The sequence below is a fragment of the Lepisma saccharinum genome, chromosome 23, assembly GCF_977018435.1.
Source record: "Lepisma saccharinum chromosome 23, izLepSacc3.1, whole genome shotgun sequence".
Taxonomy (NCBI): Eukaryota; Metazoa; Arthropoda; class Insecta; order Zygentoma; family Lepismatidae; genus Lepisma; species Lepisma saccharinum.
Genome location: NC_139251.1, coordinates 5,754,738 through 5,771,003, shown reverse-complemented (window position 1 = coordinate 5,771,003; position 16,266 = coordinate 5,754,738). Strand labels below are relative to the sequence as shown.

The window sequence follows — 16,266 nt, the reverse complement described above, 5'->3', positions numbered from 1 at the left end:
ATTATCTCCTTGTCATTCCCAAGTTCCTTAATGAAGAGGTGGGCATTGCATGTCTATTTGGTGGCCCTGCATCTTGGCAATTGCCTGACAGTGAAGTTTCCACTGTAGGAGACTGGCACAAAGTGTAATCATGTCCAGCCTCAACCACTTCTCCTCACAAGCTTTTCATAGTCCTTCAATGGTACGGGGTCTTCTCTGAGACAAGGCTCGTTTCAGTAGGCCGAAGGCGCAAAAGTCCATCGGTGAGGCATCAGGTGACATCACTGGAATGTCTGTGAAAGGAATAACACGAATCCAGTTTCTTCTGTCAAGACGTTAGCCTGATAATAATCGGAATTAACCCTCGTATTTGTGGCAACACAATGTATGGTCAGCTTGCCATTGTACGAGTATCCAGCAATGATCATGAAACCTGTGCCAAATCTTTCCTTACATTCAGTGAACAATTTTTCAAAGTCCAGTCATCAAGATAAACATATATACCTGTCCAATGTAACAAGGAACTTCCGTTTTTCACCTAACAGGTGCCGCTCATAAAGCTTTCGACAGTTCTTGCGACGTTCCTGGATGTGCCGTTTCCTTGCGTCGCTTTTCCAAAAAAAAATTGTGGTCAATGATGGTGTGCACTCTTCAGTGATGTTTGTAGCCGTTTTGCGATACTTCTCTGTATGGCTGGATTCTCCCTGGTGACCAACACCCTGACATCCCGAATCGTAGCTGGTGTGCGGCTAGTTGCAGGCCGGGGGTTGGCCTGTTTCTGCCCCACAGGAATCATCCCACGCCTCATCTTACCTGCCCCTTTCAACACCTGTGATATGCCATTTCTGGACAGAGTTGATCCACGCTCCTTGCACAGTTTAATAATGGTACTATATCTGTAGTTTACATCGGGAAGTGCAGTTATGTAACACTCCCAATATGCACTGATTTTCAGCGGCATTCTTCCCGATACGCAATCACCACACCTGTCACGCACATTCAATGGTCTAACGTGCCCACACGACTGGCAGCTTCATTCTCTTCACGCTTGGTGGTACTGCAAAAGGTGTGCAATTTCGTCACCATAGATTGGAAACAACCTCTGTATGTCAAAATGTGTTTCTACAGGGGATGCCTGACTTGCATCTTGGGTTTCTGTTGTGACGTTCACACGAGCCGGGGTGTTAAATACCCGGCGGTGTCACGCCCACATACCCCGGTCGGGTCTGTAGAGGCAACCGGGATTTCCCACGCGTCTGCTGAACCAAGACGCTGTCCTTTCGGAATTGTAATTTTATGAGTCAATGTACTGAAAATCCATAGGAAGTTTGTCTGTGCATTTAAGATAGCCCAAGGTATTAATCACCCTGTTTCTTATTGAAAAGGCACGTTGGGTTCTAATAGCGTGTGTGAATTGGCGAGAACGTTCACCAATTGCAGAGGAATGCAAAGGTGAGAACGAAGGTTTACCTTTATCTACCTTGCCGCAACAAATTCGGGAGTGAGATTAGACTTTATCATGTGCGCTATTTTTATAGACACGTCCAAAGCTCTTTGGGTAGTGGCCCTAAGATTATATTTTACTGGAGCTCCAAATTGATATAGGGTGAAACGATTTGTATGTAGGTCCAATGTGCCCTCTCATTAGGTATAAAAAGCCTTTTCCAGAATAACTCCTTGTTCAAAAGCCGGAAGAATACGAAAGGGGTTGCGAAACGTAAATCCAGCTATGGAAAAGGTTAACAACGCTATCTTCTTAACAGCAAGAGGTGCGTTCGACACATCCTGTATAAAATTTCCAATCTGAAGACGTTTTGCACTGGCTGGAACGTCCTTGTAGCCAATTACTGAAATCATGGAAACCGTATCAAGGATAAATTTAGATGTTTTTCCTCTAAGTACTACATTAATATGAATCAACTCTGCGTTTGGAAACGTCTGAACGAAGAGGCTTTTAACAGCCGGGGGTGTTGGCACGTATCTTCCTCCAGTCGCTAGTGGCCGTCTTAAATCATTTAGACTGGCATCTCGAACATTTGGGGGTTCGTTGGGGTTAAGAACCTCGATAACATGGAATTCCTTCTCGTTTTCCCCTTGCTTCACTCACGGCGATGATATTTCAATACGAGGGGGCTGGAAACTCCTCCCGGCCACTTCGGTCTTCGATAATATTAACCTATTAACATCATTATACTGCGGGCGATACTGGTCTTGACCTCTAGGGAACTGGGCGCGGTAGTTGTGAGGCGAGATAAAAATAATTGCGCCTCACTACAGCAGGCGGCTGCTGGCTGGAAGAAGCATTGGAAATTGCATCCATCTTCAGAGACAAGCTCTTTAACTGGTCCGCGAGACCATTCTCATTGGACGGGGATCTCAGGTTCAAGATCCTTTCTTATTTACGCTTGAGCGAGTCAAGCTCAGCTTGAAGGGCCGCGACTTTCTTTTGAACGTCCAGGTTGCACCGGTCCTTGGGAGATCACGAGTCGGCGCCGAGGTGTATTGAATCGCGATATTCTTTGGACTCTGCACGTTGAGGTTGTCCATATGGTGCAGCAGGAAATCTTTATTTGTGCCGGCCAAAAGCTCCGTAGTCTTAGGTTTTCATATAAGGAACTGAAGCTTTTCAACGTTTATATAAGAACGATGGAACGATCTGTCATCCTCATCTTGGCGATTAGTCAAACATGTCACAAGGATGGAACTCCTAATGCTTAACTTACGTGGAAAATAAGTTTTGTAGGAATTCCCTTTTCAATATAAATATCATGTTACTATCTTTAGTAAGATCTATATACATATTTAATTTTTTAATTAATTAAATGTGAAAACAAGAAGACAGAGAAAAGCAACATGAATTAAGCCTTCCTTACATTTCCTTTTTAATATCATTTTTCATTTGTTAGTATTACTCCTAAGTGTTTGAATTTGGAAAACTGGTTCAAACCAGTTGTTATCACTTAGTTTTTAGCCTGTAAGCACATATTTTTAGATTTCTCATTGCTAACTTCCAAACCTATCTCTTTATCTGCTTTGAAAAATTTTATAGAATTATTCTTAATTGTATTTACATCATTCACCAGTAAGTCTACATCATCTGCATATACTAACCGTTTAATTTAATACTTCGTTAGTTTCTTTTACCTTCCTAACAACATATTCTAAGGCAAAATTAAAGAGCAATGGAGATAATGCATCTTTTTTGTTAATCCTTCATAAATTGTATATTTGTCAGACATTTTAACACGATTCTTAGGTATTCCAAATTCGAATAATTTATCTCTTTAGCTTCTTTAACTTCAATCAAGTTAGTTTCTGGAACTATAGGTTCTGCTGTGCGTACTTCATTTATTTCTGATTTATCTCCTACATGAACATTTAAAAAGTCATTAAAGCAATTCTTCCATCTATTAAAATATCGCTTGAGTCAGCCATTTTTTATCAAGTTTACTTTAGGTTGCCAGCCATTTCTAAATTCATTTGCACCTCTGATACTTTTATTTCAATTGCGTTAATTTTACTTTTCAAGTAATCTCTTTTTTGTTACTTCAAAACATGCTGTTCTTTAACCACTTAAGTCTATTTCTATTAGGTTATGAAAATCATTGCTTACTTTTTCTTAGTTTATACATTATTTAACTGTTGATTCTATTCTACTATGTACGTGCTTCCCAATTCTTATTTAAGTCTGTTTCATTTTAATATTGCAGAATGAAAAAAAAATTACAATTGTATAGGTTGAGGTTCATTATGTGGAAATAAGTTTCATTTTTTAAAAAAATCATTTTATCACAGTGATTGTAATTTTTATAGTTTATAGAGTAACATGTGCTTTCATAACTAACTAACTAACTCTCTAGCCTACTTAAACCCAAAGGTTCATGGCTGCAACAACACAGGCCTTCGATCTGTCCCAATCTTGAAAAAGATCTATATACTCTATTCTATCCCTATCGATTTCCTTTAGGTCCATCTCAATGTTGTCCTTAAATCTTCGTCTTGCCCTTCCTACAGGCATCTTAACATCAGGTTTCCCAAAAAGAATCCTGTAAACTCCTCTTTCCTCTCCCATTCGTGCCACATAGCCTGCCCACCTAAGTCATCTTTATTTAATTGTTCTAACAATATCTGGACATGAATATAAATTATGTAGTTCTAAATTATGTAATCAATTTATGTTCCTCTTTCAATATAATGGATCACGTTTCACATCCATATAATACTACAGACAAAATTACTGTTTTTTATATTATAACTTTTAGTTTCTTAGATATTAAACATAAAGACAAAAGTTTATAAATAGAGAAGTAACATGCATTTCCTGAATTAAGCCTACTTTTTATTTTATTTCCTCTTTAATATAATTTTCATTTGTTAATATTACTTCTAAATATTTGAATTTAGAAACTAGTTCAAATAAGTTGTTATCATATGCTTTCAGTAGATATTAAATTTAGATTTTTTTTAATTAAACGAAATAGGTTTGTTTAAAAAATAATCGTTAGTTCATATGATATTATTTTTTGTGATGCATGGTTGTTTTCCGTGTTGATGTTTTTTTGTTTGTTTTAACAGGATTCGAATTCTTGAAGAGGGGGAAGAGGGGGTTACGTTTTTCGAGAATATCAAGCATTCCATGTTTATAAGTAATTATATTTTTTAATAGAAAGCGTATCTGTTATCAACGTTTCATGAGATTTAGTTGTCTGCAAAAGTTAATCCGTTTATCTCCTTGTTCTATCACGATAAGAAACTCAAAATGTAAAATTTTCCTTATCCTCTGCTTACACATTTTCTCTTTTCTCACAATCTCTATCTTGATCAATTATATCCCTACCTCTTAAAAACATGTTCCCTACCTTCTTTAAATATACAACAGTCGCAGCAAGGGCCAAAGAAACGAAGTAAAATAAAGCAATTTAATCAATTAAACATTACAAGAATAAATTTACTCTGTGTGTTTGTGTTAAAATCTCTAAAAGCATCCATAAACTCAAGTCACCTTCTTTGACTGCAATTAAGAAATTATTAGCCCCGTCTAGTTTGCTACACTTTTAGACATAAGGTGGAGTGCAGGTACAACCTAGCACCAGGCAAGTGCAGTAGAACTGTGTTCAAGCAAATAGACAAATAGCTGTATTCATGTTAAAAAAATTCAACAATTGCCTCTGCTTTAAACATTCATTTGTTTAGTTAGCTCGCACCATGTAACCATACACCATACACTACACCACTCCAAAACATAATACTACACATGGAGACACCAAATACACTACTTAACACCAAATCAACAAAGTAGACGAGTTAATGTTGCACTGTGTAACCGTTTATCTGTTGTGTAAAAAAACTAAAAAAATGCCTTAATGTTTACACGCATACATAAGCTCATCAATCTCTACACACACACACACACACACACACTCACACAGACAGGAATGTTTAGAATGGAAAGAATTCTCAGGAAATTCCTCTTAGCCAAGCACGTTACATGACCCTCTCCCTCTCTTTTTTTATAGAGAAAAGAGAAGGTCATGACATTCCCAAGCTAGTACGTATTATTGACGTGACATTCTTGACAAGTCGACGTCACATCTACACACATGCACACACACTCGGGGAATGTTTGGAATGCAAAACTATTGATTTGTCTGAGTAAAAGACGACTAGGTGACATGAGAATTCTTGCCAACATTCAATTTGGTTAAAGTTACTGGTTAAGGAAAAGTTAAGTTACGTAAGTACGTCAATCTTCACACATGCACGCAAAAATGTTTGGAATGCAAATAATTCTTGTAACAAAAGTATTGATTTGTCTGAGCAAAAAAAAACTAGGCTACATGACAATTCTTATATGTGACGCACGTTAGGTTCCCAAAAAAATACTTCCTACACAGTTATTTATATATCACCAATGGCATCTAGTTGCAAATAAATATACTTGTTGGAAAAAGTTTCATTACTCAATGTTTTCAAATATCTTCCGGCAGTAATACGATTAGTTGAAGACATATGACAGAGCGCTCTCGAGTTCACGTAGCTATTTGCTAGGGCCCACATATTACTAAAATATCTTAAACTTGTATATTTCGTGTACCGCCATGATGTTACTGATTAGTTACAAGCACAAACAATATCATAACACTAGAGGATATGAGAATATGCAAGTACGGTATCTTCGGTTCAGATATAAATGGACCGAATGTATACTGGGGTATTTTGCAAAAAATTGTAAAATTGACTCATGAGAGTCAATTATTTTTCACAGTTAAAGAAAGTAATGGATTTCGCTTTAGTTATTTGAAATAGTGAAATTTGAAAATTGGGTGTCATAGGGGGAAATTATCTAAATCTTAGAATTTTTATACAATAAAATTGGAATTTAAGCTCTTGCGTAAAACAAATTTTCAGTTTTTTACACTTGGAAAATCTGCTAACATAATGATTTTCAGTTAAATTAAACTAATAGAGCTCACTATGACATTGTGAGATTTTGGGGGGGGGGCGTGTTTGCTCGTGCCCCATCTCTGACTACTGAGGAGCACAGCAAAAACACATCCGTACTCTTCAACCACTCTCACGATACTGACTGATCTGTAATGCGAAAACCCTTTGAGTAACCTAAGCGCGGACCGAAAACAACTGAAAACAGTAAGCCAATCAGAAGACAACACATCATCGCATTACGTCATAACCAACCAATCAGAAAACAACACGTTAGATACGAGGCATCATAATATTGCGTAATAACTTGTTGCGAATACAATAGTTTACCCTTACGAGCCATCGCAATGTTGCGTAATAACTCGTTACATAACATTGCACAATAGTTTACGAGCCATCGCAATGTTGCGTAATAACTTGTTGCATAACATGATGCAATAATTTACCCTTATAAGAATAGAATTAAAGAGAGCTTAGTATGAGTCATCACAATGTTACGTAATGTTACGTAATTTAACTCGAAATAAATTATGACACTCGTACGAAGTATGAGATGAAAAATCACAGAGTTGCAATACTATGAAACCGACAAAAATATCGTCAAAATAGGTTTACCACTGTGCTTAAATTAATAAAATATAATAGGCCTCGTACCAAGTATTATTTTGAAGGAAACTTATCACCACTACTTATAATTTTTGGGGGGCTCAAATCAAAAACTATATACTTAATAAAACTATATAGTTAAAAAAACATGTGTCTGTCAAGTAAACCGGAAGTAGGCCGGAAGTAAACCGGAAGTAGACCGGAAGTGGACCGGACGTGAACCGGAAGTAAACTGGAAGTAGGCCGAAAATAAATGTGTGTGGGTGGGTGTTACGTAATTTAATGACACTCGTACCAAGTATGAGATGAAAAATCACAGAGTTACAATACTATATAATCGACAAATGCATCGTCAAAATAGGTTTACCATTGTGCTTAAATTAATAAAAATAATAGGCCTCGTACCAAGTATGGCTTAGAAGGATCCAATTACACTACTTGCAATATTTATATAAATAGCACTTCTCTATTTAAATAGGTGGCAAGGTACTTGAGAAAAGAACAGAAACAAAAAAATATATAAAAAATTCCAAAATGTTGAATTAAATTTTTTACTTGTAGATTTTCACTACCGTGTTATTATAATGTGGTATAACTACAACATAACTTTCATATGTTAGTTAATGTATAGCTCATATGTTTAAAACAACTTTCGTTCCAATTCTATATAAAAAAAATCAAAATTGAATAACCTTTATAGACAGAATTGTGTTTGCTATGTCCAATATTGTGTAACTCAAAGAACAACTTTTTTTCATTTATGTTATCAGTTGCAGAATCTGCATAACTATCTGCAATGAGAAACGGTAACACAGTTGCGATTCAACTATATTATGCAAATATAACTACGTTTGTCAAAGAAACATTTATGTTATGAATATTTACTAACTCTCACCTGTTTTGTACCCAACCTGAATGTCTGTACAGTTGCACAATCGAAGCTTGTATTCCACTATGCACTGACTTATACAAGCTGAAAAACTGTAGTGTCTGAAAGCCCACAATCCCTCCGTCTCCTCGGGGAGCTTACACTTTCTGGACACCAGAGGGAGCTTTCTGATACCCTCATCTACGTCTCCTTGCAGAACTAATAACTCAGTGTACGATTTACCACCTTGAGCTGAATGAACCTTTACGTAGCTGGATCCAATGGAATAACGAATTGGAACTTCATACTTCGAAAGGAAGTGGATCTGTCGAAAAATATAAATTACAGTTACTAAATTTGTACATGATAACAACGATTTATCTGTGTATTTTGCATATTATATCCCTTTAAATTTCTTCATTTTATCTAGAAAATATTGAATGATGAATTGGACGATTTGACAAACATAATGATGCACCCATGCATAACAGAATTATAATGTCATATCTCTGACTTCGTAACAAATTACATAGACATCTACATCACAGAGGATGACTATGGTAATTTATGATTACATGTAACATTCTAAATAGGAGTTAGTGTATATTTCATCTTTCAAACGCAACATGGTCAAAATTATTTCTTTAACCAAATGTTTAAAAATTAATTCAGAGATAATCGCTCTTTAATCCTTGAATTACAAATTCAACCAAATCCTCGTCTTCCGTTGAAAACTGCCGATTGAACTGAGAAATCACGATGGACTAGTGATTTCATAACAATTTGTGTGAACACAACTACGCTACCTTGATATTAATTTATATTTTTTTCCTAATATTTATAATATTTCTAAGAAAAAGACATCAGTAATTTTTTTACAAAATGATTTGGAAAGGAATGCACATCAGATATCTTTATTTCTGTACAATAAATTGTTCTTTGGCAAAACGCTACATGGTGTACCTTACGTTCAAGAAGTAACTTGTGAAACATGGCAGTTCCATTGTCTGCTGCAAAGTGGAGAAGTACAAAATTTTACTAATTTCTTTATTGTTAGTGATTTCGAAATCTTCTACAATCTCAGAAAAATGCATGTTATATATGAATACAATTGTCCAAGTTAACGAAAGTGGACGAATATCTAAAGAAGTTCTCAAACTGAAGGCAGTAGTCGGTAAACAATCGAAGTCGTAGATCAACTAAATGTTAACTAAATCTGTAGAACAGCATATCGAACATCGAATTATTGAATGTAAACAAAACTTATTGGAGTGTAATTGAACATGTCACAGTTCTATGTACAATAGTGTAAATTCTATTTTGGACATATTAAATTGTTTAGAAGATGCGCTTCAAGAAAGCTCTCAGATAAACACAAGCGTACGCTGAAGACGGGTTCTCAATAGCATTTGGGTCATTAAAACTTGAAAACCAGATGATTTTCCCATCGATTTCAGACATAAGGCGAATTTTGATTGGACTGTTTTGGACCAGAGGTTAATAGACCTATTGTCTATACCGCTTCCGACAACAAAAATAAAGACAGAGGAAACCGCTGCTAACCATATTGTGGGTTTAATACAAAATTATTTTACTACATCATAGTCACGATTGTTTTAACACAATTGATAGTTTTGAATTTCAAATTGAATTAAAATTTCAGGGTGTGTCAGCACTTTGGTTTCTTCTACCCGTCACACTATAAGGTTTAAAGCGCTTTATCGCAACAAAAATAAAGCGTGTCTGAACATTAAAATATTTTTACATTGGTTAAAAGCCGAGGCTATAAATTGGTACTCAGCAAAAATAGTGACAAAATACATGACACCATAGAATATACTGGCGATCAAGGTCCGAAGAATAAGTCTTCCTCCCCAGCTGAGAAGGTCCCGCCATAACTGGGCTTTCTAACAAAACCCCGTGGTCGAGAATTCTGTGACGTCATCGCGGAAGCACTTGCCTTCCTTCACCAGTCTTTTTACATGGAAGTGCATTGGAGGCACGAATGTTTTCAATTAGTATATAGACATATGTGTATGCAACGTTGTATTTAGAGGGAAGGTCCGGTAGGATGAAGCTCAACAGGAAAGTTGCCAATTACAAAAAAATAAATAACCAAAATTTTTAATTGCAGTATGCAGGGTATAAAGTGAGCCGCAACACCCCGGAACTCCGTTTGTTGGCGGAACTCAGTTTCTGCTGTGATATTATACACGAAAGTTTATCCTCATGTTACACCTTGTAAACAATAGGTAAAGAGCAAAGATAGCTAAAATTGTCTCTTGTCGATGGGTTGTCCGAAATTTAGAAATAAATAATATACATTTCAGTAAGTGTAATTCGTTTAAGTTCCCTTATTTTCCCAATGGTCTATGAGTGTTCCATCCACAATATAGCCCGAGTCGCCCGATGGCACACTCATGGACCATCGTGCTAATTAAACAATTCATGTGCTTTCAGGGCCTTCATACTTGTATGTGAGGTTGTAAACGCTGACAGATGTTCAGATAAAACTTTGAAATGTCATATGCTAGAAAACCCACACACCCAGTACCCCCTCCCCCTTTTCCTTCCTTCCCTGTCACGTTTTCCATACATTGTTTTGGCATCTGGGAAAAAAATGCAACGCAATATATGAGATTTACGAGCTTGTTTTCTGTGTCCCAGCGTGGATAATCGGAGCTGTCTTTCGTCAGCATCTTGTGGGATGTGTTTCAAGGCCTAAGTTGGTGACGAGAGGCTAAAAATAGAACAAGGGACTCCAAAATGCACGGTCGCACCTGACTGCAACAAAAGAAAGAGCATTCTGGAAAGGAAATGTGGCGCTCTGCTGTCTTTGTTGATGAAATTCTGCCTACCTCCCCTTCCCCTCCCATTCTTCTGGTAGAACAGAAGATACAGAAGAACAGATACTACCTGCAGTTTGTGGACAATAGTCATCCGTCTAGAGTAGTGCCCCCATCACCCTTGGCGAACTTTTCCTTTTCTTTGTCCTCAGCCTATACTTAGGACACAATAGACATGAGTACATAGCATCTTACTGGCCAAAAAACCTTTTTCATACCCCCTGGGTCAGCTATCTTCTTTCCCGGAACCGTTTCCAGCACATCCTTCGTTTCTTTCATTTTTCCGACAATTCATCTCCTCCTGCGACAGAGAACAGTGACCGACTGTGGCAACTGAGACAGGTTTTAGAACATTTCAGACAACGTTACCTTGACTTGTACCATCCCACTGAACACGTATTGTCGAGGCTATTGTTCTTTACAAGGGTAGAGTTCAAACAATATATTCCAAAGAAGCACAAGCGATTTGGCATCAAGCTTGCTTTCTGACTCTTTGGGATATACGTTTGATATTCTAGTTTATCTTGGAAAGGACGGAACTGTGACACCCACCCATGCCCTGGTCATCGAACTAAGTAGGAGAGTGCATAATTGTTTATGGACAATTACTTCACCTCCCCCGACATTTTGATGATATCGCAACAAAGCACGTGCGATGTTGTGGGACTGTCAATAAGAATCGGCGTTCCATGGCCATTCACTTCAAGACAAGCAGGACAAAACGTGGTGACCTGGACGTACATACGAAGGGAGACTTGACAGCTGTACGGTGGCGTGACGAAAGTGACGTTCTTTGAGCTGACGAATTACCAACAAACCCCCCCCCCCCCCCGCACAAATAAACTTTGTTGACGACCACGGTAACCCATTGAGACCCCAAATTATACTTGACTATAATAGACATATGGGTTACGTGGACAAAGCTGACAGAATTACCTATCTGACTTGCAGAAGGACAATCAAGTTGACGAACAAACTCTTCTTCTATCTTGTAAACCAGTCCATCCCGAACGTTCACATCATCTTCAAACACTTCTCCCGAATCACTCACATCGTGATTTCCGGATACGTTTGATCGAGGACCTGGCTAAACGGGGGAAAGCGGAGTAGGCTGGTCCTTCTAGGCCTTTGCCTGGTGCCGATCTTGCACCACGTCTTGACTTGGTTAGAAGAGAAGCTTCGGCTAACAGGCATTGGCATATATTGACTACGTCTCGCAGAAGGTGTAAGGGTTGTTACCGAAACAAGAAAACAAAGAGAACATCCTATGAGTGCAGAGTTTACATAGTTGCACTGTTTCTATACGCTGACAGATGTTCAGCACACCCAATATATGAGTTGGTAGAGGCCCCTGGGCAAAATGTTTGGTGGGTGCCCACCATTTTTTTATTATTTTTTACTAGGACCTTTATTAGCTCAATATGTTAACCACCAATTTTCAGCAGTTGAAATGGTAGACCTGATTTTAGAATGAGTAGTCATTCACAATCGAACATATCGCAGATAGGTTTATAGGGAGAATAGCGCAGTAAAATAAAATTACAGGACGGAAATTGTAGCGCTGTAGCAGCAGTAAAATTCTGCGTCTAAATGTCTACAGTATATTATGAAGTGTGAACACCGTATCTACAATATATGGTAAATACTAAGGGGGTTCAAATGGAAACAGAGAACTGAGCAGTAGACTATACTTACGTACATAATTTATTATTAATGATATTATTTACAATTAAGAGTAAACATGTCACTACATATGCACGGTCCATCTACTGGACAATTACAGACAGGTTCATTGTGGAAATTATAGTAACTACACTTAAAGAAAATTCCCAAAGTCTTATAGTACACACACTTTTCTTGCCTTTTTCGCCGAAAATTCATCTATTATATCATCAAAGTCCAATTCACGAAGAAGTTCATGTTCAATGTTTTCCTGATGTTTGACATTGATACTGCTTACTAGGTGTGCAAACTGTAACAGCTCATTCTCAAGCGAGGGTTCCAGATCCTCCTCGTAGATGCTCGCGAGCTGCGAGTGTAATTTGTGATGGAGTTGCCACTGCAAGTTCATTTAGAATACTGAACCTCTTTGCGACAGTTTCATAAGGAAAAAGTAGTGGTATTGATGATAGGATGAGGACCACTTACAAGTGTAGGAAAGGCGAGGCTATTTGATTGAACAATCAGATTTGCTTATACTTAAAACAAAGCCAAGAGGGGGCCTATACCCCAATTTTTCAGGTGTGATATGCTCTGATTTTTAAGAAATTCTGAATTTCTAGTGTAGAAAAGGCGAGGGCTCAACAGATAGATTTACCCATACTTGAAACAATGCCAAAAGGGGCCTATACCCCAATTTTTCAGGTGTGGAGGTTCGGGTTTAAGTCCTCATAAAATGTGAAGCCTCCTCTGAAGGCAAAATGATAATATTGTTGCCTTGTAAACAAAAAGGCTCTGGGTTCGAGTCCTGATAGATTGAAATACATGTGGCAAAATAATATTTCTACAAGTGAGATTTTGAGAATAATTACTGCTAGTTGATAGCCCCCAAATCTGAAACCTGGTAAAAAATATTGTACAACAGAGCAAAATTATTCTCTATTGAGAATTACCAGAGTTTTGTTATTGCTGTTATCTAAGTATAAAATCACCAGCTCAGCCTAGGCAAAAATTGTCCAATCAATACAATGGAAGGGGGCGAACAAACATAATTAATTGCTTGCATGTTCTTTCCAATCTTTTGATCAATCCTATGTTTTGGCAAGCAATAATTTATTGCTTGCCCGGGAAATTGTATTTCTTTTATGCCAACAGATACAATCTACACTGGGTCTTTTCAGAGAGAAATAATATATTATTCATCATCAAAGAGTAATTGCCTTCTTTCTGTATGCCTGGGAGATTATATCTATGCCAACCTGCACTATGCCTTTTCAGAGGGAAATTACATGTCATTTATCATGGGACTCAAAGAGAAATTATTATCTACACTGTGCACCCTTTCAGGGAAAATTACTTCCATCCATCATATTGAGGAAATTCCTAGTAATAATTATATTGGCTTCTTGGGATATTGTCATGCAAACTGAATTGCATTTAGGTTTGGTCTTGATGCAATAATATAAGCCCCGAGTCTGTAACTTACAGAATAATCATTGCATATTTCTATATTTCTGCAATGCAGATGTGTTATTTGAGCTTTCCTGTAACAGAAGTGCTGTGTGTGAGCTTTTCTGTAACAGAAGTGCTGTGTTTTTGAGCTTTCCTGCAAATAGCAGAAGTGCTGTGTTATTTGAGCTTTCCTGTAACAGAAGTGCTGTGTGTGAGCTTTTCTGTAACAGAAGTGCTGTGTTTTTGAGCTTTCCTGCAAATAGCAGAAGTGCTGTGTTATTTGAGCTTTCCTGTAACAGAAGTGCTGTTTATGAGCTTTTCTGTAACAGAAGTGCTGTGTTTTTGAGCTTTCCTGCAAATAGCAGAAGTGCTGTGTTATTTGAGCTTTCCTGTAACAGAAGTGCTGTGTGTGAGCTTTTCTGTAACAGAAGTGCTGTGTTTTTGAGCTTTCCTGCAAATAGCAGAAGTGCTGTGTTATTTGAGCTTTCCTGTAACAGAAGTGCTGTGTGTGAGCTTTTCTGTAACAGAAGTGCTGTGTTTTTGAGCTTTCCTGCAAATAGCAGAAGTGCTGTGTTATTTGAGCTTTCCTGTAACAGAAGTGCTGTTTATGAGCTTTTCTGTAACAGAAGTGCTGTTAAATTTGGGTAGGTAATATATATATTTGAGCTTCCCTGCCATGTGCAGATGTGCTGTGTTATTTGAGCTTTCCTGCCACGAGCAGAAGTGCTATAAAATTTGGGTAAGTAATATATATAAAAATTTTCCTGCAAAATGCAGATGTGATATATTTGAGCTTTCCTGCCACGAGCAGAAGTGCTATATTTGAGCTTTCCTGCCACGAGCAGAAGTGCTATAAAATTTGGGTAAGTAATATATTTTCTGACAGCAAAGTGTTGGTATTATTGTTTTGTAATCAAGGGGCTTCTGTGTTTGAATCGGCCCTCTAGAACTGCTCTGTGACCCTCTCATTTCTTACATCATAAACATATGATTTTTCTCCTATGAGAATAACACTACATATGGTGTCATCAGGTAAAGCCTCATGGAATTCACAGATAATTTTAATATTTGTCCTGTCATTTACTACAACTTGTTTTCTTTTTGAAGCATTGATTACAAACATGGGTCTCTGTACCTTGAATTCATCTGGTGTGTAATACATGTCAGTGTTGCCAGTAGTGACCCTCTTGAAAGCCGTAAAAGCCTCATATAATTTAAGGAAATCATTCTTGGACATGTCTAAATTGTAATTTTCTCTGGGAAAGACCTCATTTCTGCCATTTTTAAGATATATGTTCTTGATGTTGCAGTTATCAAATTTACTTGAATTTTTTTCCTGATTGTTGTGTCTTCCAGTCTGAAACAATACTACTACAAAATCAGGCATGTCATATTGTATGCTGGAGAATGAATTTGTGGCATCAAACTCATAATATGTACCAGATGCGGGCTTCTGTACACATTGATATGTATAAAATTGCAGAGGAATCTGTGGATTTTTTATTATATCAGCTTTGTATTTAAGAGCATAACTCGCCTCGTACTCAACAACAGGGATTCTTAACTCCATAGTCTGAATAATGCATTTGCCTGCATCTGGTAGGGTATTGGGCAGAGCTTCTCCTGTGGGGTTTATTGCACTGTACCTCATCAAGGCATTATTATCATTTGCAGCTCTTCTAAATGTAATTCTTAACCCACCCTTCCACATAATTTCTTTGAAATCTGAGAAGAATCCTGGCAATAGGCGCATAGGGAACAGTACAGTGTGGTTTTTAGATAATATCTTATCACCAGCCTCGAATCCTCCTATTTTGTAGTATGAAGCCTCGGTTTTGGATAATTTCAATGTGGCCAAAGCTGTGGAGGTAATGCCGGGATAATCCACTCTGTTTATAACAACACCATGTTTTCTGATCTCAATTTCAGAGAATAGATGCGGCACAAAATTGTCTACAAGTCTTATATTAGAATTTGCCGGATAATCTGTTCCATCGAGCTTTACAACATCAAATTTGATGTATAGATCTGCTCTGTGGGGGTGTATAAATCCATCCCCTACATCAAGATCAACCTCAATTTCTGTGTTGGGTTGATTTAAATTTGCAAATGTCCTCCTGTTTGGAGGGAATGATTGTAGCTCATAACTCTCAATATTCTCCATTTTCTTCTTGTATGTATTTTTATTTAAATATTAATCTCTATGATTGCAGTTGTTGTGGCTCCAGCAAAATCAACTAATTCTTCTTTTTCATTAGTGACCATCAATTCAATATAATCTATTCTATTATGGCACACAGGAAAATATAATGTTGGGGATGGATTATAGATGATGGGCTCCATAAATTCAGAATTAGGTTTGAATGTTGCAATAATCCCAGTTTGTTTGTGAGTGCCTATGCCATTTGATTTGGT

General features: G+C 37.4%; 1 protein-coding gene across 1 annotated transcript in view; it reads right to left on the bottom strand.

Annotated features, from left to right (window-relative positions):
• Positions 1–12,811, bottom strand: part of LOC145977851 (uncharacterized) — a 142,002-nt gene extending 129,191 nt beyond the window's left edge. Inside the window, exons 1-2 of the mRNA XM_083110175.1 lie at positions 12,701–12,811; positions 7,922–7,978 (exon numbers count right to left, since the gene is read on the bottom strand). Of these exons, the coding sequence (XP_082966301.1) occupies positions 7,922–7,978; positions 12,701–12,811 (168 nt within the window). The remainder of the gene's footprint in view (positions 1–7,921; positions 7,979–12,700) is intronic.
• Between the last annotated feature and the right edge of the window lie 3,455 nt (positions 12,812–16,266).